This window comes from Carassius carassius, chromosome 31 (genome assembly GCF_963082965.1).
Source record: "Carassius carassius chromosome 31, fCarCar2.1, whole genome shotgun sequence".
Lineage (NCBI taxonomy): Eukaryota > Metazoa > Chordata > Actinopteri > Cypriniformes > Cyprinidae > Carassius > Carassius carassius.
This window is the reverse complement of record NC_081785.1, coordinates 2161833-2189556: the sequence shown is the minus strand read 5'-3', so window position 1 is coordinate 2189556 and position 27724 is coordinate 2161833. Positions and strand designations below refer to the sequence as shown.

At 36.7% G+C, this 27724-nt stretch overlaps 5 protein-coding genes across 9 annotated transcripts in view; 3 read left to right on the top strand and 2 right to left on the bottom strand.

The window, feature by feature from the left end:
• LOC132111319 (nesprin-1-like) overlaps positions 1 to 3455 on the top strand; it is a 117974-nt gene extending 114519 nt beyond the window's left edge. For 2 of the 3 annotated variants that reach the window (XM_059518510.1, XM_059518508.1), the window contains 2 exons: positions 939 to 997; positions 2536 to 3455. In XM_059518510.1, coding sequence (XP_059374493.1) covers positions 939 to 997; positions 2536 to 2785 — 309 coding nt within the window. In that variant the 3' untranslated portion in view covers positions 2786 to 3455. The remainder of the gene's footprint in view (positions 1 to 938; positions 998 to 2535) is intronic. The other variant, XM_059518509.1, reaches the window with a different exon arrangement.
• A 2971-nt stretch (positions 3456 to 6426) lies between these two features.
• Positions 6427 to 10829, top strand: LOC132111993 (required for meiotic nuclear division protein 1 homolog). 2 transcript variants are annotated; one of them, XM_059519590.1, is made up of 12 exons: positions 6427 to 6582; positions 6895 to 7301; positions 7372 to 7480; positions 7590 to 7665; positions 7758 to 7797; positions 8164 to 8264; positions 8372 to 8478; positions 8567 to 8631; positions 8811 to 8887; positions 8982 to 9102; positions 9844 to 9960; positions 10150 to 10829. In XM_059519590.1, the coding sequence occupies exons 2-12, from the start codon at positions 6897 to 6899 to the stop codon at positions 10180 to 10182; spliced, it is 1251 nt and encodes a 416-aa protein (XP_059375573.1). In that variant the 5' UTR covers positions 6427 to 6582; positions 6895 to 6896; the 3' UTR covers positions 10183 to 10829. The 2 variants fall into 2 exon arrangements, with proteins under 2 accessions (XP_059375573.1, XP_059375574.1); XM_059519591.1 differs by lacking the exon at positions 6427 to 6582 and having other exon boundaries at positions 6941 to 7078; positions 7166 to 7480; positions 10150 to 10824.
• A 413-nt stretch (positions 10830 to 11242) lies between these two features.
• LOC132111318 (zinc finger and BTB domain-containing protein 2-like) lies at positions 11243 to 15438 on the top strand. Of its 2 annotated transcripts, none has more exons than XM_059518507.1 (3): positions 11243 to 11440; positions 13750 to 13931; positions 14017 to 15438. In XM_059518507.1, exons 2-3 carry the CDS (start codon positions 13759 to 13761, stop codon positions 15137 to 15139), a joined length of 1296 nt encoding a protein of 431 aa, XP_059374490.1. In that variant the 5' UTR covers positions 11243 to 11440; positions 13750 to 13758; the 3' UTR covers positions 15140 to 15438. The 2 variants fall into 2 exon arrangements, with proteins under 2 accessions (XP_059374490.1, XP_059374489.1); XM_059518506.1 differs by having other exon boundaries at positions 11245 to 11440; positions 13755 to 13931.
• Positions 15439 to 15985: 547 nt separating this feature from the next.
• Positions 15986 to 18105, bottom strand: LOC132111992 (calphotin-like). The gene is made up of 2 exons (XM_059519589.1): positions 16412 to 18105; positions 15986 to 16326 (listed from the first exon to the last, which is right to left on the bottom strand). Exon 1 carries the CDS (start codon positions 18079 to 18081, stop codon positions 16438 to 16440), a length of 1644 nt encoding a protein of 547 aa, XP_059375572.1. The 5' UTR covers positions 18082 to 18105; the 3' UTR covers positions 15986 to 16326; positions 16412 to 16437.
• On the bottom strand, positions 18081 to 25909 carry LOC132111887 (A-kinase anchor protein 12-like). The gene is made up of 4 exons (XM_059519521.1): positions 25486 to 25909; positions 23656 to 23755; positions 18175 to 23477; positions 18081 to 18110 (listed from the first exon to the last, which is right to left on the bottom strand). The coding sequence occupies exons 1-4, from the start codon at positions 25606 to 25608 to the stop codon at positions 18081 to 18083; spliced, it is 5556 nt and encodes a 1851-aa protein (XP_059375504.1). The 5' UTR covers positions 25609 to 25909.
• Between the last annotated feature and the right edge of the window lie 1815 nt (positions 25910 to 27724).

Here is a 27724-nt window from a genome sequence, read left to right as displayed (position 1 = left end):
TTTGTTCCTCCACACGTTTTCCCACATTCATGTTTATCCTATTCCCACACTGTAGTCATCAAGGAATACTGGTTCTATGACATGTCCAGGTCATATTTAACCTCAAAATTAAAAGAATAAAATGTGAAATTATATTTTGTATGAAGAAAATGAAGACTTTTTGGACCATTAACGTTTAAATGATTATAAAAATTATAATGATGTTAAAGCACATTTTCCTCTTAAATATTACCATAATGCATCCAGATGTTTTATTTGACTTAAAAACTATTTCGTCCAGAAATTTCGTTTTTATATAGTTTTAAGAATTCTCATCAGATTCTCATTACAATAACACAATGATGCATTAATCAACAAACTGTGATGAATGTATATTTAATGATTATAATTCAAAAATTATAATTTTATAGCTTGTCATTCTGCTTAATTATTGTTTGTAATATTTATAATATAATATCGTGTATATATATATAGATATATATATATATATATATATATATAATAAAATAATTTAAATATATAATTTAAAGCTCATGCTACTTTTTTCCATTATAATTCACATAAAATAAGATTTTTCCTGAATTATGGCCTTTATGTAATGGGTAAAATATGACCTGTGAAATGTTCTTGGCAGATTTTGAGATTCACTCTCAGAAAACAGAAGAAATATCTGAAATGAGCTTAAGACTTCTTCTGAGCCCTCTATAAGCTTTTTAAATATTAAAGGATCCCTTGTTACATGGTGGTTTTTCTGAGAATGGTTTCATGAAGAGCCAGTTTCTTTGTCTCCATAGAGGTGCTGTCACCCCCTCTTTTGATTTTGTTGATGCTCTTCTTTTTTTTTTTGGTGGTTCTTTCATCAGTAGTTTTGTCTTTATTTGCCTGGACTGAAACATTATTTCTTTCTTTCTTTTACCCCCCCTGTTCATTGCAAACAGCCACGGGGCAAAAGTAGTCTGTCACAGCCCGGAGCCTGTGTGAGCAGTCCACTTCACAGGTACCTTTCTCCTGGTTTCTAGAACACTTGGAAGATAATGGAACTCAACCCATGACCTGAGCGTAGACCCCTAGCACTAATGGCTCTGGGTTGACCCCTACGTGGACAGTGTCCTATAAACCTGACAGACCACGCTTGCAGTGGGCCAGAGATGAAGCATGTCATGCATGCAGAAATATTAGCAAGCTCCAGGCTCATGCTGATGACTTCCATCATCTTCTGTGATTCTAGACACTGCTCAGGTTAGGGAGCTGAGATAGACACTATTAAGGGAGGCGGTCATGCACCAGACCAAAAGCGTGCTTGTTTTCTATATTTTTTCAGCTGTAAATATGGATGTGCTAGGCTGCTTGCTGCTGAGCCGTTCATTTTTCTTGTCTATTCAGCATGCGTCTGCAATGAACAATCTTGGCAACCGTTTCTCTTTTTCTCTCTCTGATGTGTCACATCTGCTCTTTCACTGACTAATCAATCATCTTCTCCCTCCTTCAATCTGCCGTGCGTGCAGTTTGATGTAGTGGTAGTTTAAAACTACTGTATAAATATAATTAATATCAATATATCCCCTTTAAATGATAGAATTTGAAATATATATATGTATACTTTTTATTTTCAGGTGAACTATCCCTTTAAGGTTTCTATTATAAAATAATTGTTAAAATAATTATTGTAAAATCACTGCAGAATAATTATTTAACATGGATAAAAATTAACATTTTATATTTTGGAGACTTTTCTTAGAAGTATTAAACTGCAGTATGAGTAAAAGTGACTGTATGTGTTACTTTCTTCTGATTATTGATTCAAGGAAGCCATATTAAATCATTAATATTACAGTCAGTTTGTCTGGTGTAACCAAAGTGAAAGTATCTTTCTAGAGAGCACAATGGTGATCGCTCATGAACTGCATCTTGTTGGGTTTGAAACATACAGCATTTGAGTTTTTCCAGCATTATTTAACCATTAGGCAACAGCAACCTCAGTGCCAAAACTCTTTGCCTTAAACTGAAAACTGTTAAGCTGCACTTTTCCCTGTTAGCATGCTCTCTGTTTAACAGCGCTTTAACAAAACAGGGATATTTATAAAAACAAAAACTCTCTTAAAAATAGCCCTTTTGCTTTGAAATGCTACTGAAGACTTTAAACTAACGCTATCTGTGTCAAGCTCGTGTGTTCCCAAATCTCATATAAAAGTGTTAGACAGAGATAAATATGTGCAAGAAATATGCAAAGAGAAATCATTCCATCCAATAAATATGAAAGCCTGTTTATACTCTTAAATATAAAGTTTTGAAAATGGGATTTCCATAGCAATGCAATAGAAGAAACATTTTTGGGTTTTTCCACAATAAAGAACCTTTAACGGTTCCATGGATCTTAAAGGTTCTTTATGCAGTGAACCTTTCATTTTAAAAGTGCAGAGAGAAATCTACAAAACCCATTTCCTTAGCTACAGTTTTAGATATAGCTAGATAACCAATGTCATTTCTTTCATTCCTACCTAGTTGCGCATCTGAATGTTTCCACCTCTCGTGTAGCAGGTCTCGCAACGCCGCTGGATCCGGTTCCTCCCATTCTGACGAGGAAGAAGCTTCATCCTGGTGCAGAACCTTCCTGAAGCGTGTCCTCTGGGCCGCACTGCCGCTGCAGATCTTCCTGCTGCTGGTGCTGGTGGTGGCCTGTCTTGTGCCTACATGTGAGGATGACTACAGCTGTGCCCACCTCAACAACTTCGCCCGCTCCTTCCACCCAATGCTCAGCTACACCAACGGGCCTCCACCTATATGAGCAACACTTTGAGCATCGGGTTTCCCTCTAATTTTGGCAGCCATTATTGTGTTCTTGTACAGCAAATAAAGCTGCTAATTTACAGTATGTCACTGAGTCTCATGTAGATGTTAGAACAAAGCCTATTGCACTGAAAACTGCTTTCAGACGAGTGTTGTTAGTGCTACTGATGTTCTTCCTTGTTTGATATGAAGAAGGAAACTGGAACGTAGTATATTAACTCAACACTGTGAGTTAATCAGGTCTAAAGGCCTTTTATATCACGGAAAGATCAAGTTTATTAGGAAAAAAAATTGAAAGGAGTGGGATTGTTCAAATAACTTGTAAAAAAGAGAAGATAAAAAAAATGTATGAACTCTATATTGCAATTATTTTTTATATGTATTTTTGGCATGTGGTCATCCTTTAAAACAATCATCGATTTTATCGGATTCGTCATTGTTTATTTTTAACTTTCGATCTTAACTAAACTGCTGTAATAATCAAGTGACCTGTGTCATGAATATACTTTACTGTAACGTATGGAAACCACTGATATCGAAGAAAAGATATTTATGTATGTACAGTTTTGCTGAGGGCTGAGAAACCTTCGCAATGGAAATACACCTATGATATACACATAACCTGATGATTAGTATTTTTCATTACAATAAAGACTGAATGACCTTAATTGGTTTAATTGTGAATCATAATTATTTTCTTACCAGTTTTCAGACGCAATCACTGCTTAAACACTGTACCCACAGGAAACCTTCCCAGAACTTGGCGAACGAACATTCTTCCAATAACAAAAGCCTGTTCATTTAAAATGATCTGGCCTTTAATAACATTATGAAAATGTTTTTATACATTGTATTTATGTATCAGAGAATATTCAGAAGGGACTGTTTGAAAAATGATAAAATTGAATGTTCAGATTTTTAAAACATTAACTGGATGTTTTGAATATTCTTAGAAAATTCAGAAACAACATTTCTATAAGTTAATGGGAACATTAGCAAAACATCCTTACATCATGTTTTTGTTCCCATAATAGTGCAGTTACAGAATTTAGGAAAGGAAACCAGCATCCAGACCATATTTATTGTATATGAACAAAAAAATGCATATATATATATATATATACAAATTACATATACAAATTAATACTTTAATAAATTGTATTTGTTTGAATTGCTTAAATAGTTTAGTTATTATTTTTTTAAATTGTATTATTAACATTAGAAAACGAGACATTTAAAACTGCACTTTTTAATTTTTATTTTGCATTTTTTATATAAATTCTGTGAATTTCTATTAAAATCTGACTAAATTGTGCATTCATTTGTAAATCTGTAACAGTTTGCATTTCTGAACTTATTTAATTATACATTTTATTTTTAAGTTTTTAATAAAACATTTAATTATTTTAATATATAAAATCTGTGAAAAAAATGGCATTCCTTTTTTTGTCTTCTGCACAATTTTTTTTTTTTTTTGTAAGAGGAATTATGATCAAATTTGGGCATTCATTTATAAATCTGTAACAATTATTGTACATTTGGATAGGTTATGCACCAAATCATTGAACTAAATAATAGTTGAAAGTCCATTATTTGACATGTCAGCACTTTTCTCTGAAGGCTGTAGACTTGTGTCCTGGTCTCCAGTACAGCAGTCCCTTCCTGTCCTCTCAGCTGTTCTGCTCGTGTAAGACTGACCTCGAGTCTAATATCAAATCCCAGACATGGAGCAACACGATCCGCTTTCAACATCTCTGAGAGGCGCTACAGAGAGAGGAGACCAGTGACATTACTGAGGGGTCATTTTAGGACATTTGTGATACATTTGAATTATATTCTAATTCCAAATGATACACAGTGGCCAGAAAAGTGTTAACAGGTTTTTGCCTGCCTGCCCTCCATCATCATCTGAGACCAGAACACACAGAAAGCACATTAGTTGAAAAGTAAGAACCCAGTCTACTTTAGAATAATACAAGATGCAAACATTACCTTTTGTGCACTTTTCTCTCTGCTGCAAAGGGCCTCAAGTGCCTTCAATAGTTCCACCTTCTTCATGAAGGCCTCATGGAGCTTCTTTCTGGCAGCTGTGGAGTTTATTTTGCAGATCTTGAGAGAGATTCTCATACTGTGCCAGTTCAGACTGCAGGGAGGATTTGAGGATCTGGTTCTCCCTCTCCAAACTTAATTTCTTTAGAGATTATATCAAATTCCTGACAAAAATACAGGTTTTTACATTTACATTTATGCATTTGTCATGGTTTTATCCAAAGTGACTTATAGAGCATTCAGGCTTTACCTTTGTTTTGTTTTTTTCTTGTGAACTCACAACCTTTTGCGCAAAGCTCCTGACGCAGCATCTCAGTGACCTGCTTATATTGTGAGGTGCTGCTTGGTTACTGACTCCCCCACAGCCAAACTGCTGTCAATCAAACCAGAATGCTGACAGATAGAACCTGATGTATCCATAGCAACAGTAACAGTAATTCACCCAGCTAACAGGAAACATTTTCAGAACTCTGGCTAATGGCAAGGTTCTCTCAAAGTTAAGAACGAACATTCTTCAAATAACATTAGAATATCTGTTCAAAAGGGTTTATGATTCTGGTTTTAATAATGTTCTCAAAATGTTAGCATAAAACTTTACACATCATTCAATGAACTTTTAAAAAAAAAATTATCCTAAATGTTTTAGTTTGATAGTCTAGCCTTTTTAAATGCAACTACTTGTTCAGAGAAGTTTCTCAAGCATTTTATTTTTATTTTTTACTATTGGACGTTTTCATAACTTAATGGGTATGTTAGTAATATGTTATTTGAACATATTTAGCTGGGCACAATGAATAATATATTTATAGTAATAAAATGCAATGCAATTTGGTTATGAAATAAAAACATGAAGGCCTATGATCATAAAGGATATACTGAAAGGGTATGAGAAATCCCAATTTAATTAGTTGACTGACTAAATTATGTCTTGTTGGCAGGCCCTGTGGATGTTTTAGCATTTTATTGATCCTGACACAAATCAAATTATATATGGCTATAGCAGTAAACAGTACAGCAATTAAAGGCAACAATTTTCTTTGTGAGGAAAAAAATAATAAGAATACATCACTCTATAAACTGGCACAATGTACAAACTCGCTTGTCTCTGTTGTTGCTCCACGTCTATATCAGACCTTGTTTAGAGGCACAGTGTTCTGTAGATTATTCATGTAAATGTGTATTTTATCAGGTCTCCACCTCCACGCAACACAACAACATTTAACATGCTCACCGTTAGAGGGCGCGCCAGTGACCGCCAGTCACATTTGCCAGATGCTTTTATCAGAGAGACGTACAATGTTTTCATTTCATTTTTAATTTAATGTACTGACATACCGTAATACATTTCAAGCATCTTATATGACATAATTAATATAAAGCCTCCTATCTATCCTCTGCAGAGTCTTGATAAATGTATGCTATTTAATTAATTTAAAAATTAATTTTAGACAGATAGATTAAATAAATAAAATTTACATGTGTTTTACACGGAATTTACCAAATAAAACAATAGGTTCAAAATAAAATTAATAAAATCATAATAATTCTGCAGGGGCGGAGCGACTTTTACGTCCGATTGGACGTCACCAAAATTCAGGAAGTGCCCGGATTAGTCGTGCAGTTCGTGCTAAGAGTTCGAGTTGTCAAATACACTGTGAATGTTTGACAATGTTGAACATTTGTATCTACATTGTAACAGTTTGTGTCACCGAACGTTCTAATATTTGGCGGGACGCTACACGGCAGGTACGCTAAATGTTTAAAGCGAATGAATTATTAGAATGAATTATTTTAATCAAATGTAAGCAGCTCGTGTGTACAGTCCAAAAACTATTTTAAATGTGTATTTACACGTATTCTTCCTTCTTTGCATTTGCTTCAATTGGCCTTCATAACGAACCATCAAGATGGTTATATATGATTAGATATAATAAATTCAGTGCGTTGCCATGCTTGTCATTCAAGGTCAGTTAAAATAAAGGCCTCTTGGCCACTACACGCATGCTGATATAGACATAATAATAATATAATAATGATGTAACTGCTTGATTCATACAGGCATGTCTCTCAAGATTTTCTGGAGGTTACATCAGCCTTTGAAAAGGACACAAGCCTGTGGATTTGCTCTTAGGACATTAAATGGATTAAACAGTGTCACTGCCAACAGGTTCAACTGCACAACACTGGCATCCAGTGCATCTACACTAAACCTTCTCAGAGACTGGAGGGACTGTCACACCAGGTTACATTACCATAGATGCTTGTTGCAGAGAGGAGTGTGTCAGAGACCACTTTTTGAAAAACTGACTCTTTTAAATTTAAAATCCAGTTTACAAATGAGATTGCAGTCTACAACAACAGCCACCAAATCAGTGCTAAAACAAGGAGGCGTGCCGGGAAAAAGGACCTTTAAGGGACCAAGGACCAAACAGCCTTCACGAACCAATCAGCCCAGTCTGGAGGAGGCATGTGACAATTGTTTATTTTTGAATCTTCTATGGCATATATAATTATGTATCTAACTATGTTTTTCAGGACTTGATGCAGTGCATTGCATACTCAACTGCAGATCAGTACCATTTACCAACCCTCTGTCATGATCTCATCGCTCACGGCTTCGTTGAAATCAAAGAATTTCCCAGAGGTCAGTTCATCTGCATCCCTTTTCTTATGATTTTAAACTGTAGATAGAAGCAATGCATTCCATTCTTGTTTGAAGGATACATATATTAAATACATCTTGTGGGTTTCAGATGCTTCTAATGTTTTGGTTATGGGAACAGAGAATGCTGCAAAACCTTATGATAGTGGCACAATATTTTTCTTCAGGTATTCTGAAAGAAAGTCTTTTTTTTCACTTGGATTTCTGGATTTTGATTTCAGCCAATTGGTAATTATTTTTTGTTTTGTTTACCTCATAGAGAAGGCTCTGTAGTGTTCTGGAACACTGAAGAGAAAACTGTGAGTAGTTGTACTTTTTTATTTATAAAATTAAGACTTTTGTTAATGTATAGCATAAAGTCTCTTATGCTTTTCAAGGCTGTGTTTATTTGATGAAAATTACAATTAAACAACAATTGTATTAATATTATTACAATTTGAATTAACTGTTTTCTATTTGAATATATTTTCAAATGTAATTTATTCCTGTGATGCAAGGCTGAGTTTTTAGCATCATGTTTATCATAAATGTTTCTTGAGCACCAAATCAGCATATTAGAATGATTTCTGAAAGATCATGTGACACTTAAGACTGGAGTAATGATATATAAAGTGTGTATGTTTATACATATGCGTATATTCAATTAATCTCATGTTCATTCTCAGATAAAGACCGTGATGAGGATACTGGAACAGCATGAAATTCAACCCTATGAAGTTGCTCTGGTCCACTGGGAAAATGAAGAGATCAATTATACAGTGGGAGAGTGAGTAACAAATCCTTCATTTCTTAATGCATCATGTATTCCAATCATATAATACCTTCTAAAAGTTGCTGTATTGTCTTCCATATGTTATTTCTTTGTTGTTTTAGGGGTAATTCAAAGCTCCATCGTGGAACTTTCTTGTTTAATGAAGAGCTGGACTACGATCAGGTTGTTCTGGAGAAGTTTGCATTTTCCAATGCTTTATCTCTGTCAGGTGGGGTAATGCATTTTTATTAAGCGTTGATGAATTGTAGAAACATTGAAAACACTGATGGCGTTGCTTTAAACTTGCATGTTTTCAGTAAAACTAGCAATATGGGAGGTCTCTCTCGACAACTTTGTTGAGTCCATCCAGTCAATTCCTGAGGTAGATCCACTTATGTACTCGTTCATAGGTAATACCAGCATTTGTTGCTTTTTGTGAGCTAAAATGATTCTGTATATGAAAAAGCACAGATCTGAACAGGTGTTCTGTTTTTCCAAAACTGCAAATATACTTCTGTTTGAAATGTTGTCATTATAGTTAAATATAAACATTTTTAATAGATGCTGAAGTCTGGAAAGAGAGTGAAACTGTCCAGGGCTGAAGTTATGCAGAAGATAGGGGAGCTCTTTTCCCTCAGGTCAGGCTGATTTTGTATCACTTTATTTGGTTTATTTAATTTGAGATAACCTGCTGCTTTGTTTAATTATTACAGTCTTTTTAAACATTTACAGGCACTGCATAAACCTCAGCTCTGACTTACTGATCACACCTGATTTCTACTGGGACAGAGAAGATCTCGAGCAGCTTTATGACAAGACCTGTCAGTTCCTCAATATTAACAGAAGAGTTAAGGTTAGTGAAAGTACTTGCAAAGATTTCTTTGCATCTGTCTTAAAGGAATAGTTCATCCAATTATTCAAATTTGCTGAAATTGTACTTACCCTCAGGCCATCCATGATGGAGATTAGTTTGTTTCTTCATTTGGAGTAATTCAGCATTCCATCATTACTCACCAATGGATCCTCTGAAGTGAATGGGTGCCGTCAGAATGAGAGTCCAAACAGCTGATAAAACAATCACAATAATCCACAAGTAATCCACACCACTCCAGTCCATCAATTAACATATTTTGAATAGAAAGCTGCTTAGTAAATATAAATCCATTATTAAGGTGTTTTAACTTCAGACTGTAACTTCTGGCCAAAATACCTGTCCATAGCTCATAATTAAGTATTTTAGCCTGAAGCAACGGTTTGAAGTTAAACATGATGGATCTGTTTCTTTACTCACATGCATCTTTTGGTTTCACAAGACATTAAGTGATGGACTGGAGTGGTGTGGATTATTGTGATGTTTTTATCAGATGTTTGGACTCTCATTCTGACGGCACCCATTCACTGCAGGGGTGAGTAATTGGTAAGTAATATAATACTAAATTTCTTCAAATCTGTTCTGATCAAGAAACAAATTAATCTACATCTTGGATGACCTGAGGGTGAGTGAATTTTCAGCAAATGTATATTTTGGGGTGAATTATTCCTTTAAAAGACATGAGATTAATATCCTGATCCTAGGGCACTGTTTTATTTGTAGGTTGTGAACGAGAAGTTACAGCACTGCACTGAACTAACCGACCTGATGAGGAATCACCTCAGTGAGAAACACAGTCTCAGACTGGAGTGGATGATTGTCATCCTGATCACCATTGAGGTTAGTAAACACTGAATCAACTGTATTCATCATGAACACTAATAGATCTAATAGACATTTCAGCTGCACTTTCAAAAAATGCTTTGTAAAATGTCTACATCATATTATGTATGTCCTCAAAATCAGTTTTAAGGTACACATTTTGCAAATGCAATGCAAAACATATTTCTTATTTTCTTCCCTCTAAAGGTGATGTTTGAACTTGCTCGTGTAATCTTCTGAGGACCTTCAGATACAGACTTACAATGGCATACAGTGACTTTTTGGAAACCAGCAAATCGTTTTCTGTAGATTAACTTGAAGTACTTATTGATTAGTCATCTGATCTTTTGCTGTTATTAATGTGACACTGACCTGAAATAAAGTTTTTTTTTCTTCTAGAAGGACCAGATGAATAGTGGTTCATTTGGTTTCTGTTTTGGCTCCTTTTCAGAAAGTTCTGGTATAGAAGTTACTATTTGATGCATCGATGTCCTGAAATGACTCGACCCCTGCTGTGAAATAAGCTGATAGCTGTGTTATGGAACTTGAATGAGCTTGAGTAATATAAAACAGCTCCAAAATGTGCACAATTCTTCACATGCTGCCATGTTGCCAATGGCATCGAACTTGGTTTTTGTAATTGGGTTGTTTGCATAGCCTCCAATAATGCAAACATTTTTCAAATTATTATTATTATTTTTTTACTTTACAAGCTGTGACAAACTTTCTCTATTTTTCTTTTTTTGGAAAATGCAACACATATGCAATAATTTATACTGTACATGTGGAAGAATTGACAATAAAGCAGACTTGACTTATATTTATATTGACATTTGGCAGACGCTTTTATCCAAAGCGACTTACAAATGAGAAGCAATCAAAACCAACAAAAGGGTAATAATATGTAAGTGCTGTGACAAGGCTCAGTTATGCACTACATGTAGCAAGTTTTTTTTATTTTTATAAATATATATTTTATAATAAATAAAAATGAAAACAAGTAGGTAGAATAAAAAAAAGAATAGGGAACACTGGTGTTAGTTTTTTTAATATAAAAAATACAAAATAATAGAAAAAGAAAAGATTGCTAGTGTCAGAGGCTCTCTTTTTTTCATAATCTTAATCATATTTTTTTCATAATCATAAGCTTGATTTTCAAAAAGGCTGTTTTACCTACATTTATTCACAACCCGCTATCAAATCCATCATGACGTCACGCTGATGTTCTAACGTTCTAATCTGGTTCTAATGTTGAGTGATTGATCAGCCTCTGGTGATTGACAGCCATTAAACCACGCCCACTGGATCTTGTGATCCGCAGTGAGGAGCTACTGGGTTCGATACGGCGCACGATCTCGTCATGTGATTCAAACCTTCCGGAAACCGGCAGCGGTTCACTGACTTAGCTCGTGCTGCTCGACGGAGAGGTTTCCTCGGCTTTTCAGCCAACAAACTCAACCGAATTCGGCATTAGAGTTCTGTCGAGAAAGAGGAGACGGTAAGTGACGCCTTTCAAGTTTTTGTCTCAAACAAGTGTTGAATAAATCGGTTGTAGGCTTGTTTATACCCTGGTTTACGATGGGCACCATCTATTACTCACGGATCTAGACCGAAAATGATTCATATTTTGACAGTTTTCTTCTTGGCATTGCTTTCGCTTATCAGAAGATTAACCTTTTTAATTTCTCTGTTCATTCGTGTGATATCCTTTCGCTCTTTTAAAGTGTACTTTAACTTTATTTTTGTTGGGTGTCATTGCGCGAGCGCATGTTTCCTATTTGTCCGCGGAAACTTTTGTACTCTTGAATTCACCAGCATGGGCGGGGCTTCAACACAAATACACACACACACACACACACACACACACAGACAGACGTTTACAAACACACTTGCCTCTAAACCTATTTAGACATTGATACCACACTACAGCTACTAAAAGGCCAAAAATATATTTGCTAAAATATGATTCCAAATATATTTACATCAATATTTTCTACCAATATATATATTTGTTGTATTTTGTTGTAAAATATACATTTATTTTTCATAAGCATTTAAAATGGTATTTTTCCCTCTTATATATTTCAGTGCAAGAAAATAATTTCACGTGACATTTGAAGTTTTGAGGCTATATTCCATCCACATTTGCATGTATCCTAAATCTAGATTGGATTTTTTTTTTTTTTTCAGAAATACATTTTCAAATGTCAAAAATGTAATTTTAATTGAGCTTCTATTTTTCCATCATATATTTAGCATATATTACAAATATATATATTGGCCAGAATTGATTGATTGATTCATTTTAATTATTCCATATGGTCAAGTACACATAGAAATGTTCTTTAAATCAGTGGTTCCCAAACTTTTCCATTCTACGACCCACCTAGACAAGTGTAATCTATTTCACGACCCACCAAAATATATATATAAAAAAAATAAGAAAACGATTGACATTACTTTAAGCCTAATCTTAAAAGTTTGATGACAGAAATTAAGTATTTAATAAAAATAACAAATTTTCACTACTAATATTTCAGTTTTAATTTTTGTTTACAGACGTTAAAATATGTAGTGTCCATAAAAACGTGAAGCAGGCTCACTCTAGTGAACTGTAATCTGCGCTGCTGTGTTTTGTTGCAGAAAATACATTTATGATCTTCCGTTTGTGTCGGCGAGAACGGAGCACAATCCAACACTTATTTAGAAAAGCATGAGAAGCAAAGCAGAGCTATCTAACACAGTTTTGAGATTAAAATAATTGTGAAATTGGTAAAAAATTATAATAAACAGATGTGTCTCATTTTAAATAATAATAAAAAAAATATATTTATTTTTGTGATGGTTAAATAAATGTTCAGCAATATCTTCAAAAGACTTCTGAACTTTGGCCAATTTTTCTCTAAACAGAGATGATACATCAAGGAAATATTGCAAACTTTTGTACATTTTGTTATGTGGAAATGTTTAAATCTTGTAGTGTTACAATTAATCCTGCATTTGTGCCCTGCTTATGGAATTACATTTGTTTCAATAATAATGAACGAAACTTTATAAAACTGAACGTAACTTTTTCAGAAACTATCAAAAATATGCCATTACAAAAGAAGAAAAACACTATGAAAATGAAAAAAAATTAACTCAGTCGCACAAATTTAACAGGCTCTTCAAATATGCTTCATTCTTTGTTAATGTTTTTCAAAGATTCGTTTTCGCTAATCGTGGATTCTGAATTCATTGCTACAGATTTCGCTTACGTTTCGCAGTTTTTCGTTTGGTGTTTTGACACAAACATCTCATGGGGGTGGTGTTAACAGTGATCTACTCTGATTGGATAGTGAGCTTTTGATGGACAGGTGCTCTCTGACCGGGAAGTACAGACACCACCCAGTGGCCTCTCTCGTCCTTCACTGTCGTCGCTCCTCTTTTGTATACTTCCTATCTCCTCCGGGGTTCTCGAGACCGGTGAGTGTTGCAGGTGTCGCTCATTTCCCAATCACTCCACGGCTCTCGGCCCCGCCCCACTCGTCACATTCGTGCAGCCCTAGACTGAACTGTGTGAGTGTGTGTGTGTGTTTTTATTGAAACGCAAATTTAGCTGCAGCCAAGTGACTTTGTGTGACCCACCTTGTTCCATTCTGTGACCCACAAGTGGGTCGCGACCCACAGTTTGAAAACCCCTGCTTTAAATGATACATTTAGTTTTGGTGACCAAAATTAATATTTAAGTGATTTAAGAAATTTGATCAGGAAAAGCCTACTGGAAATCTTATAATTATTTTCTTTTCATTTGTGTGTGTGCTTCGATGTAGAAAAATGGACTTGGCCCATCATGGTCTCGTTCTTCTTAAGCGCCTCAATGCTCAAAGAGAGTTTGGTTTCCTCTGTGACTGTACTGTGGCCATCGGGGATGTTCTTTTCAAAGCCCACAAAGCTGTTCTTGCAGCGTTCTCAAACTACTTTCGTATGCTGTTTATCCATCAAGACAGGTACCACAAATCTCACTGCAAAAAAGTTATTCATATTTGCAGTACTTTATGGTAATAAATGATTCTTTATGCTTCTTTTTTGCAGAGACTGTGTTCGACTGAAGCCTTCAGACATACAAGCAGATATCTTCAGCTACTTGCTTAATTTAATGTACACTGGAAAATTCACCACACAGCCCATTGACCCTCTTCGCCTTGAGCAGGGTGTAAAATTCCTGCATGCTTACCCTTTATTACAGGAGGCAAGTCTTGTTATAAACCCTGAGTCCCACTATGTACCTTTAACAAACTCACTTTATGGCATACAGATACCTGATCAGACTTACAGCCGGCCTGAAAGAAATACAGCATGCAAGGATGGTGCTAAGAACAGTGAAAACGTTAACCGAAAATTTTTGGAAATTTCTGATATGGATTATAGATCTCCACAACCTGTTGGCATAGAGTCACCAACCCGAAACCCAGCAGCCACAATAGTCCACCACCTCACATATGGCATAATGAGTAAGAGTGCTTCCTCCCGAAAGCATTACTCCTGCAATTACTGTGGAATCCATTTTAACCAGAGGTGCAAGTTGAAGGAACATCTCCTTGTCCACACCACGCAAGCAGCTGAGCCACATGTGTTGTTTATGCAAAATGGTCACGCTTCTGAGCTTGAAGTTCAGGATATGGAAGAGGACCATTTGCATGCTGACAATGATGTTATTAGTGATACTGATCAACAGGCGTGGATGGAAGACACCCCGCCGCCTTCTGAAATTGCTGATATAGACAACCTGGAGGGCACCGAGATGGGTCGTGAAATTAAACGCCGAAAATTTGAGTGTCCGACCTGTGCTCGCAAGTTTATTCAGAAGAGCCACTGGCGTGAGCATATGTACATTCACACCGGAAAGCCATATAAGTGCAGTGCTTGCGGAAAGAACTTCTGCAGAGCCAATCAAGCTGCTCGACACGTTTGTTTGAGTCAGGACACAGACTCGTACATTATGGTCAACAAGCAGAGTTTGGTTCTGTGTGGTGGAGAAGACAACAGTCAGGTAGAAGCTCTCTTCCAGTCTTCGGAAAGACCTTATAAATGTAGCATTTGCGCAGCACCTTTTGCAAGTCCTTCTGAGGTTCCCAAACATCAGTGTTTGACTGAGAGTGAAGCAGTACCATTAGCAGAAAATTCAGTGAGGGAAAATCAAAACAAGGACTTATAGACAACTACTTCTGAAAAAAACATTCCTCTTAAAAGTCTAAAGCAGTATTAGTTTATTCAGTGTCAGTATTTAACCATTTTCATGTGTTTGTTACAAACTGAGAGAGAAATAAGTATTTTTTTTAAAGGTCCACTGCATTATTTTCATTTTTATTTTCTATTGAAAGGTCTTTTGTAAATATATTTGAAACTACTAAAATGCAAAAACCATATTTAATGTTTGCATCAGAAACACTTCTGAGTTGCCTCTTTAAAGTATCCTACATTGCACAAAGTAAAAAATAAACCAGCGTTTTATCACTATGTCTTTCATTCATTTTTCCAAATGAAATAACAATGGTATTGGTGTGCAGTACATCAACTTTTCATAAATCGTAAGTCAAATATTGGTAGTTTCTTTTATTTAAATAAAACCTGAAATTATAATTTGTATTAAACCATACATTTTTAAATATCTCAAAATCCAGGAACAATACAACACTCTTGTATTTAATTGATTGTTAATATTGCAATTTCTTCGAAGATGCATAGACTGTATAAACCAGTTTGTCCAGATGGTTTCAAACACTTCTTAGCATTATATTAGAATAAGTTAAAATTTTTGATTTCAATACTGTAATGGCTTATTTTATCAGGCCAGATGCAAATGCCCCTAAAACAGGCAATGCAAATTGTATAATATTAACAAAAATGCTAAATTGTTTAATGATAATATGCAGTACTACAAAGCGTATTGATCATTACACATAACATTTATATATATATATATATATATATAAAGTGCTTCTCTGGGGCGAAAAACACACAGGGGGAAATAGATCTTTAATCTCATCTTTTAGATCTTTAATACAACATGATATAATTTGGCATTAGATTACGCTAATTTCTGAATCAGGATAAAAAATTAATACATTGACAAATATCCTTAGTAAAAATATGACAAAATAGCTGATTTTGAAGGGTTATATATGTTGAAATATTTTCTGCATCAAAATAAAATGTAAAAATGTTGTGATTGGTCAAAGAACAGCCTGTCCACTGAATAACTACAGTTTTTGGGTTCAATTTTGCTTAATGGAACTTTAATGATCCAATTTTACTTCTCAGTGGTTTGGTCATTTCTTTGTTGTGAGCCCACAGCCTCTTCCAGATATAAAATGTTCTGAATTTTGCTTGTTAAACTTGCACCTGAAATGATAAAATCTATGTGAATGTTATGCATCTGACAACAAAAATGACTGATAACCGGATGCAATATTATAAAATCAATTACCAACTCATTCAAATCTTTCAACTGGTTTAGCTTGCACTATTAATTGCAGCATCAGATGCTTGTTTAGCAGCAGTATCTTGGGGTGCACCCTCTGTGTATGTCACCTGACATGGGGAATCTCCAATATTATCTACAGCATCCTCCCACACATCCTCCTCTACCTCTGACTGGAGTTCTGTTGAAGTAACCACAGGCATATGTTGCAAGGAAGCTTTCCTATTTTCTTCATCTGACGCACACTCTTCAGTTAAAACTGATGTCTTTACTTCTTCCGCAACCACAAATGGTGGTTCAACATTTTTAGACGCAACTGAAGCCTCTGACTTTGCTTCCTTTTTCTCCTCTTCAACTACCTGCAACAGTGCTTTATTTACTTCTGGTGTCAAAACAGGTGGAGCTACAACTGGGGTAATTGCTGGTGTCATCATCACAGGGGCTACTGTAGCCACAGCGGGTGCCTCCATCCCAGTCACAACTGATGTTGTCTTTACCAAGGGCAGGGCTGTTGTTGGTTTCTGTGGTACCTGCTCTGCAACTGGTGTATGTACTGCTGGGATCACAGAAGGTGCTTCTGGTACTGGAACTGGTGTCTCTGCCACTTCCACTGGTGGGTTTACCTTTACTGTTGGGCTCACAACTGATGTTTCTGCTCCTGTAGTCACTGCTGGTAGAATTACTGGAGGTGCAGCCTCTTTTGCAATCACTGAAACCAGAGCTGGTGTCTGTACCACTTGGATCATAACAGGTCTCTCTTCCATTGAAATTGCAGCTGATGATTCTGCGGTAGATTCTATTACTTGGCTCACAACTGACCTTTCCGTTATTGGAATCACAGTAGGTGTCATTATCACTGGGGTAACAACCTGTGTCTCTTCCACAACAACTTGACTTGGAGTTTCCACAACAGGGATTACAACAGGTGTTTCTGCTGCTGCAGTCACTGCTGAAACAACTACTGGAGGTGTAGCCTCTGTTACTGCCATTAAAACCTGACTTGGTGTCTGTACCACTGGGGTCATCACTGGTGTCTCAACCAGTGCAACTGGTGCTGGCTTTAATACTGGACTTTCTACTACTGGAATTAAAACAGGTGTTTCTATTGGTGCAGCCACTGCTGAAAAAACAACTGGAGGTGCAATTTCTGTTACCATCACTGAAACCTGACCTTGTGTCTGTACCGCTGTGGTCAAAACTGGTGTGTCAACCACTGCAACTGGTGCTGGCTTTACAACAGGATTTTTTACTATTGGGATCACAACAGGTGTTGATTCTACTGTTGCAGCCACTGCAGAAACAACTACTGGAGGGGCAGTTTCTGTTACCATAACTGAAACCTGACCTGGTGTCTGTACCGCTGGGGTCAAAACTGGTGTCTCAAACACTGCATCTATTGCTGGCTTTACAACAGGAGTTTCTACTACTGGGTTCACAGCAGGTGTTGATTCTACTGTTGCAGCTACTGCAGAAACAGCTACTGGAGGGGCAGATTCTGTTACCATAACTGAAACCTGTCCTGGTGTCTGTACCGCTGGGGTCAAAACTGGCGTCTCAACCACTGCTATTGGTGCTGGCTTTACAACAGTTGTTTCTACTAATGAGATCACAACAGGTGTTTCTACTGTTGCAGCCACTTCTGAAACAACTACTGGAGGTGCAATCTCTGTTGCCATCACTGAAACCTGACCTGGTATTTGTACCACTGGGGTCACAACTGATGTCTCAACCACTGCAACTGGTGCTAACTTTATAACAGGAGTTTTTACTACTGGGATCACAGCAGATGTTTCTGATGCTGCAGTTGCTGGTGGTGTAACTGGAGGTCCTGCATCCTTTACAATTATTGAAATCTGAGCTGGTGTTTGTACCACTGGTGTCACAAGTGATATCTCTACAGTAGAAGTTACTTCTGAAGTTTCTACTTCTGGGATCATAATTGTTTCTGGTTCTACTGGAATTCCAGCCGATGTAACTACTACAGGAGATACTGCTTCTGTCACTGAAATCATAGCTGGTATCTCAGTGACTGGTGTCTTCGTCACTGCAGGTACAGTTGGTTTTTTTGATGTTATGGAAATAATGGGAGTTTCAATTACTTGGTTCACAGGTGTTTCTACCAGTGGGGTCACATCTAGTGTAACCTCTTCTGGAATCTCTGCCACTGAAACAACTGCTGGAGTCTGCAGAACGGATGTTACTGTAGCTGGGATTTCTACCACAGCTGGAGTAGATTTTACTGCTGTGACAGAAAAAACAGGTGTTTCTACAACTGTGCTCACAACTGTTGCTTCTGCTACTGTAGTCACTGTTGCTGTACTTATTACTGGAGATGCAGCTTCTGTTACTATTACTGAACCAAGATCTGGTGTTGCAACCACTGGAATCACATTCTGTATCTCTACTACTGGGGCCACAGCAGTCCTCACAATCACTGAACCAACATTTGCTGTTTCTACTGCTTCAGTCACAGAAGGTGTGTCCTTTACTGGAGGTACATCCTTTGAGTCATTGCCTAGAGTTATATCAGGTGTTTCATCTAGAGGTGTAGCTGGTGTCACTACCACAGAAACAACAGTGGGAATCTCCACCACTTGTTCTTTGATCACTGTCGTCAACACTGATGCGTCAGTATCTATGTTTTGATTTTGTGACATAGCAGAAGTGAGATTATCAGTTGTTTTTATCATAGATGTAACCTCTGGTGTTTCTACTTCAAGTTCTGTAAACAATGATGTGACAACTGGTGTCTCCACTTTCAGTTCAGTTGCTACAGTCTCTACTTTAACTTCTGTTACCACTGGAATTTCTACCTTTGGTTCTGTCACTTCAAGTGTCTCTGCCCTGAGTTCACACACTACTTGTGTTTGTATTTCAGAAACAGCAACTTCTGGCTTTTCTGATGTAACTTCAGAGGTAAGTGGTGATACCTGTGCAATGGGGGTAATTTCCATTATTTCTGGTATTTCATCTTTAATTTCTGTCTTGTCTACCTGCAACTCATTTGACTTCATTTCTGTCACCTGTTCAAGAGGTTCACATTTAAGCCTAGCATTTTCATCTACTGCATTATTCTGTTCACTCATATTACTAACTTCTGTTTCTGTAGCAGTATAATTTTGTGCCAGCACTGTGATTGCAGCCACATCAATCATAGTCTGCTCTGAATCAAACCCTTCTGGTTCTGGTTTGGGAGCAACAGCCAATGTATCTTTTTTTTCTGTAACTGCCATTTCTTTCATTTCTGATGGTGTCATTGCTGGGGCTTGGTCCCCATCTATTGCTTTACCCTCTTGTTCTGTTGCCTTTGGTAGCTTAGATTTTTCGAGGAACTGTGTTACAGGTTCAGACTCTACAGACTTCTCTATACCAGACTGTTTTGATGTGTTCTCAATAATTGCAACCATCTCTAAAACTTTACCAGTTTTAAAATTCTCAGTTGTCACTGGTTGTGCATTCTCTTTGGGAATCTCTGTACTTGGTTTTGTATCTAGACTCCAATCTCCTGTTTGAGAAACCACAATTTCTGTTGCTAAAGTTTTTGCTTCTACTTCTGGCAACACCATCTCTAGAGGATTCAGTATGACTTCAGAAATACCTTCAAGCTTGGCTGGTGTTTCTATGCTCTCAGATATATCTTTTGAAAAGTCAGGAACAACCGTGCATTCTCTTATTTTATGAACCATGTCTCCATTTTCACTTCCTGCATCAACAATTATTTCAGGAGATTCATCAGTTGTATTTCCGTGAGCAAAAACATCTTCATTCTCTGTTTCATTGCTTTCAGTGCTTGTTAAAGTTTGCCCTTCCTTTACTCCATGTTCCTCATCCTTTTTCACAAAAATCCCATCTATTCTATCAGCTGCACTGTCTTTAACTTTATTATCATCCAAATTTCTATCAATGTCTTCTTTATGGAGCTCTTCAACTAATGTTGGTTCTGGAAGTGACACTTCCTTGGCTGGCAACTCTTCTCTGGCTAATGATTCATCTACAGCTTCTGACATATTTTCAACCTCAATATTTTCAAAAATGTCTGAAGCAACAGCATCCACAGTCTCTTCTTCTACATGTATTTCCTTAATGTCCAGCTGTGCCATTTTTTCATAATCATTTTCTTCTGTTTTCTCACTGATGTCCTCCATGGTCACCGCTAAATCACCTACTAATAAGACTGCATCTTTTACGTCAACTTTTGTTTCACAGACATCTACAACTGATTCAACTGCTTCAAATTTTAAACTCTCTTCTAAATCCAGTGTCTCTGACTGAATGTGATCTGAAATTTGAGATCTCAAATTTGAGGTCTCTTTGGTTTCCAGACACTCCACAGCAGAAGCAATGATTTCAATTGCTTTGACTTCTTTACTTGTGGTAGTGTCAGGATCGTTTTCCACATCACCATGTGTCAAAGATGCAACTACTTCCGTGGGTGCAGCTTGCTCAAACTCAGCAGCTGACAATTCAACATCTAAAGGTATCAGCTGTTTTTCAGGTTCAGCAGCTACTTGTCCTTCATACACAGGCTCCTCTAACACAGAATGCAGTGGACACTCTGTTTCAGGATCATGGGTGTCTTCACTTTGCATAATCTCAATCACCACTCTGCATTCAATACTAGCTGTATGTTCCTCTTTTTTGTCTTCTATATGAGTTTCCTTGGATTCTTCTACAAGAGGCTCTTCTTTTTCATTTGCAATTACTTTCAGATACTCAGTCTTCAGTTCCTTAATTTCAGCTTTATAGACCACATCTGTCCCAAGTCCTGCAGTTTCGGTTTCACCTGTAAAGTTATGCGTGACTAATTCAGTTGGAACAGCATCACTTACTTCAAGTGTTGCCTCCAATAAGGGTACAGGGAGATGTTCTTCAACAGATTCTATTTCTTGAGATACTAGGCCTGTACATATTGCTGTTGCCTCAGTTTTCTTATGCTCAACCAAAACCTTTGTTTCTTCTGTTGTGGATGACTGTACAATATAAGGTGAAAATGACACGGCTAGAGATTCTTGGCTTTCATCTTTTGTAGTTACTGATTGAACACTTGGAGTCATGCAAATGGATTGAATGGCTTCCTGTAGGATCACATCTGATGTTTGTATACCATATTCAGCTGACACTGGTGTAACATGTCCAGATGACCTGGGAGATTCAGTTAGTTGTGAGACTGCCGAGACCATTTCAGTACTGTCATCCCCAATAAATTGCTCACTTGTTGGTTCTGGAGCAGTGACCGCATCAGCTGTCAACTCCACAATGTCCTCAGCTAAGGTGTCAACCTGTGTTGTCCACTCAGCTGATGACACTGGTGTTTCAATGCTTTCCTCGTTGATGCCTTCTTCTGGAATATCACTTAGTTGCTGATGTTTGCTCAGAAAGTCTGCAAGTTCTTCAAAGTCCTCTGATAATCCATGTACGACTGTTGGTCCAGTGTTAGCTGGAACTTTAACTGCAATTTTGGGCATTAGGTTAGTAGATGTGTCCTGTTCTAACACTTGTGAAGTCATCTCTGGCACCTCATGTTCGATTGTGATTTCAACTCGTTGTTCATTCACCTCCTTCAGACTTTCAGGCTCAATTATTTCATACTCAGACAGAGGAATGATAGCTGGGGTTTCATCATCTTCATCACCTGTTTCATGATCCTTAGCACCCTCATTGGAGGATGTCTGGTCTTTCCTTGCATCCGATTTTCTCTTTTTATGCCCTGGAATAAGTTTCTTCATAGAAAATGATTCATCTTTGTTCATCTCACTGTCTGAGGGTATCTGCTCAGGGGTACTACTTTCTCCAGCTCTGACCTTTCTTTTTGGGGTGACCATCTTTTTTAATGTTTTCCATGTGGATCCCATCTCTCCTTCTGCAGGACTTCCAGTTTGTTCATTAGATGATGTGAGATGATCATAATCACCCTCAATGGAACTTCCAAGTGGAGAGTCAGTTGTTTTCTCATATCCCTCTCCTTTATCTGACTTTTCATCCTCATTTGTTTTTCTAGCTCTTTTTTTAGCAGAGCCACCACAAATCAGTGCCTCCCAGGAAACGGTGATGTCAGATTTCTTTTTGGACTCTAGAGGGCTTACATCAGCCACCAGCTCCTCTTCAGCAGTTTTTGGTTCCCCAACCACTGGTTCCTCAACTTTTGCAAGCCCTTTCAATTCCGAGGATGGTTTGGGCTGTTCAGAGACTTGTTCCTCAGCTTCGATCACCTTTTCTGCAGCTTTACTTTCTCTCTGCCTTCTTGTGGAAAATTTCCTGAAAAGTCTTTTAAGTGGACTTCCTTGTACCTTATCTTTCTCTAGAGAAATCTGAAGCTCTCCTTCAAGTAACAATTCGTCGTTATCTTTCTCCTGTGAATCTTTTTCTTCCTGTGAAGTAATATAATGAATATCAAGGCACATACATTTACTGTCCTCTTTTTCTGCCTCTTCTACACCCATTTTCTCAATTATTTTGAGTTCCTCTTCCTTACTTTCTTTTTGCATTTCCTCTTCTTTCTTTTTCTTTCTTAAACTGGCAAAGATTCCTTGTGTAAAGAACTGCTTGATTGGTGACATTGGTTCCTCCGACTCAGGACTTGCTTCTTTTGCCAGTTCTTTCTCATGTGTGTCCTCCACATGATGCTCCAATGTCTTTATGTCCTGATTCAGCTCTTTTATATTTTCTGCTTGTTGAGAGGGTTCAGCTAATTCAATCTGGGAAGATACCTCACTTTTTTGAGTTTCATCGGGTGTGTTTTCATTTGCTGCCGCTGCACTGTTTTCCTGGGTGTCATTGGAGTCCTCTGAGGCACAAGTGACTTTTTCTTCTTGCTCATTTGCTTCAGTCTTTTCACACGTGTCTTTTTTTAGGGTAAACTTTAAACCTACGAATCTGAAGATTTTTTTGAAGCCGATGTCATTGATATCATTCACTTGGTTGTCCTCCATAGTTTCTTCCGTCACAGTCACACTAACTGCATTAATCATCTCTGTGCTCTCATTCTTCGTGACTGGTTGAAGAGCATCCATTTCCTGGAGGTCTTCAATTGTTTCTGTGCCATCTTCTTTCAGAGTAACAAACCCCGAGCCAGCTGACAAAAAAATAAACAAAAAAAATAAGAATGAAAAGTGGCAAAGTACATGTGTGCGCTATACACATAGAATATGTTTACATCGATATTTACTACTATACAAAAGTGTTGTTCTCATTTTATTTGGAAACAACGAGGAAAACAATGAAATTAATAGCAATAATATAGTTTTACATACCATCTGCAAGTACTCTCTCCTCAAAGTTGCCATCTAATTCATCTGCATGGTTCTGTGTCTTTACATTAAAACTGGAGATCTGCCCGTTTTTCTGTAATAACTAGATGGAAAAGACAGATTAAGGAGTGACTAACAAAGTTAATTATACTTTATAAATTATTTGTCTTTAAATCACTGTAGCTCTTAACTACACATATGATCTATATGCTATTTTAGGCAACAATCTCAGTGAGTTTGTTTGTGTACAGCACTGCTCACTCAGGCCACAAAACGGACAACTATGGAGTCAGATTCAAGTTAAGAAATTTTCCAAACATTTTACATAAGTTATGACAATGTCACATTTTCTGAATTTCAAGTATCGCAATGTAGTTTGAAGGAGATGGCTCTTGGGATAAGTAACTAAACAAAATAACTGACCACATATATGGAAGTCGAGTATCAGATCTCTCTTTTGACTAAAAGCCATCTCAAAGACTTCCTGTTAAATCATGGCTGACCTCATCATGTTTTACATGGAAAATCAATGCACCCAGTGTAGTAAGGGAGAATTCCATCAATCCTTTGGGAATAAAAGTACTACAAATATCCCTCCATTTATGTGCACACATAAGTCCAAAACAACTGACTAATGCTTAAAGGATATGGAGTTGTGATATGCTGAAATAAACCAAATTTAACCCACATAAGCATTTTAGTAGCAATGAAACACTTTTAAGTCTAATTTAAAGTTTGAACTGCAGGAAAAAAAAGATACCATGTTCTTTGCAAGCCACTGAGGATGCATCAGTTATCAGCATTATTTATTCTGCCTGCAATATTAGCAAGAAAAACTTGTCAGAGGACTTGTATGTGTGACTTTATCCAAATTTGTCAACTTCTGAAGTTCTCATGCCACAAGATGTCAAATTCTGCCTTAATGTCTTAATAATACCAGTCAAAAATAATGTTTAAATGTCCTATACAATTTTCTTGAATTCACTACAGAGATTAATTCAAATAAATATTTTTTTAATATAAAATTAATGCAAATCAAATAACATGCTCTCTTATTAACTAAACGATCTAATCTGAACTACCAGAACCTAATTAATTTTTTTGGCCAAACACATACAGGACAAAGTCACCTAATCTTCTTTTGACTATTACTGCACTTAAATAGCTGCAAATGATAGTTGGGATATTGCATTATGGACATTCCTGGTCAATCTTTTCTACACCAAGCAAAAAAAACTTTACGTAAGTAAAATAAACATTATGTGAGTAAGATCCACAACAAAATATGATTTCAGTCTTTCTACTTAAAAATATGTTTAATGGTGTTACTTGCTATTTCTATGCAATTATTTGTGACATTTACTAGCAATTTCTGAGTGAAAGTGTATTGAGTTTAATCCTTCTGAAAATGTTCTCCCGTAAATAAGACCAGGAAATTTACTTTCCTCTCTACAATTTCACAACTGTGCTCAGATTTGCTAAAGCACCCAAGTCCACACTATCTTATACAGTAACTATACATTTACTCTGTAAACAGTTGTCTAATTTACTTATCCAAAGGAGAAACGCCTGATAAACAAAACTAAGAAATCCCTTTTCCTGAGCTAAAAAGAGCAACCTATGAACAATAAATCGTTTTGTCTACCTACAAAACATTTTGAGCATCATATGCATGTTCTGCATTACGGCAAAAAATGTTGTCTAGATAGGCAGGCAGTAGCCTACACTGTTTTTTTTTTATACATCCCGTGCGTATCCCTGGATTCAGAGCTCGTGTTTTTAAACTTTATGAGGCGTTAGTCTGCAGCAGGAGGCTGGTTGCATGCATTCTACCTTGTCATCAGCTCTGCCCTCTTCCTCATCCCGAGCATCGCTGGCCGCTGCAGTGAGCTCCTCCGCCGCTGCGTCCTCCGCACATCCACCGTCCCGCTGCGAGGATGATGCCGTACCTCCCATTTCACAATCCTTCTCTCGTTCTCTTCGGTTTCTTCTTTTTCATCCGATGTAACTGCAAAGCGAAAGGGGGATTATCCAAAGATGAGCGGTGATCGGACTCAGAAGTGATGCAGTTTGGCTCAGTTTGACTCTTTTAGGACACATCCTTCCTGCATCACATGAACACTCACTGGCACGCCTCGGTGCATCAGTGGGAGAGAGAGAGAGAACGAGAGTCCTGGGATGACCGAGGGACAGCCTCTACAATGAGCGTTTTTATCCCATAATTATGCTTTTTATTTATCAAATGTGTTCATTTATAGGCCAATGATTACATACATTCAAAATAGTGCCTATTGTATGTGTGTAATAACCATAATAGTTTTTCTTTTCAGTTTTTTATTAAAAACGCTAATTTCGAAGGAAACACGTATTTTTAATTATTTAATTATTTATTTGAATGTGATTATAACTTTAAATCCAATTCAGAACAGAACACTAAAACAAAGGTCAAGAAAGGTCAGAAATTTAATTCACATGGCTCACCTAGTCATATAAAGTATGTGGATACTCCCTAAATAGCAGGGAATTCCAGTGAACAGTTTTGCCTATTTCAGTGAGACAAATATTATTGGCATTCTAGAGAATACTGTGCATCCAACTTTGTTGCAAATGTTAGAAGAGGGTAATTTTATGTTCAATAAGCCTGCAAAAAGCATAACTCACTCCCTATAAAAGGATAAGCTCTTCTGGGCTTCCCTTTAACTAAATCTTAAACATTGATTGAACAAGGAACATGCAAATTCAGGTATTTGCACCAGTTTAGACTCAAGAGCGTCAGTAAAGGAGTCCTGGCTTGCAGATGGTGTCCCAGTTGATCTGAAGAAGTGCATGCCAGTAATTTTCCCCAACAACAGTCTCAATAAATCATGACGTGCAGAGTAGTATTACCATGCTGGAAGAGAAAAAGGCCTTTCTGCTTTAGCAATATTGAAAACATAGAATTTTCTAGTATTACAGTATATGCTACAGCATTAAAATTTGTCTTGACATAAGTAGGCGAACCTGTTAATAATAAGGTAATAATAATTGTTTACCCATAATTGTGGCCACATATACATGTGGCTCAGAACTCACAGGATGATGCCTGAAAAATAATGGTGTTGAGCTGCTTTCCAATGGCAGAGTTTGGACATCTCCTTCTGTTTGCTGGGACCGAACACAACAATGTGTTTCTTGCCATTATTTGTAATTATTTCATTATTTTAAAACTGTTTCGTTGTAGTAATGTGCTAAACTGGATTTTACCTTATTTAAACAATAGTCAATGAAATGCATACTAGAAGGATGACAGAAATGATTAATATTTATCATTATTTACAGATTTACTTAAAGTCTTTTTTAATACAGAACTATGGGACATTAGCTACTGTAAAAGATACATAAAAGATTAACACAAACTCCTCATTTAGAATCTGTTTGAACCTCAGTCAATGTGAATACTTTAAAATATAGGCACAAAACATTATGTTAAACTGTAAAAGCAGATTTCATGTTGAAATCTGTAGTCGAATAGAGTAAGAAAACTTACAGCAATGGCAAATGGATTATGTAATAGAATTAAGAGAAAAGCCTGCTAATTTTGGAGAAATGGGAGTGAACCATTTTGTGACATTCTAACATTCGGGACTATTTAAAAAGAAAAATATAGATTTTCCAACCATTTTGGCAGAAAGGTGGAAAGTATGGGAATAAGGTGAATTAAAATCAAATGACTGGTCAAATGTTATTCTGAGGAGGAACAGCCTTCATCATAATGCAATTTGAGATTAAATTAGGTCATGTGAATTCAAACATCACGAGTGTGACAAACAACCCACGCATAAAACGCTCTGCAATGGTTTTCTTACGTTCCACATTTCTCGAGTAGTTCATCTAAACACATTTCCATGCCTTCACAGGAAAAGTTTGACCTTTCAAGAAAGTAGGATAATTCTAACTTCTAAAACAACTTTTTGTTTATTACATAACTAAGCATGATATTACACAACTTTAAAAATAATTTTGTGCCCCCTCTAGTCATTTTGAAACCATGAGTTTCACAAACAGTAAATGTGTATGATGTATTTTTTTATAC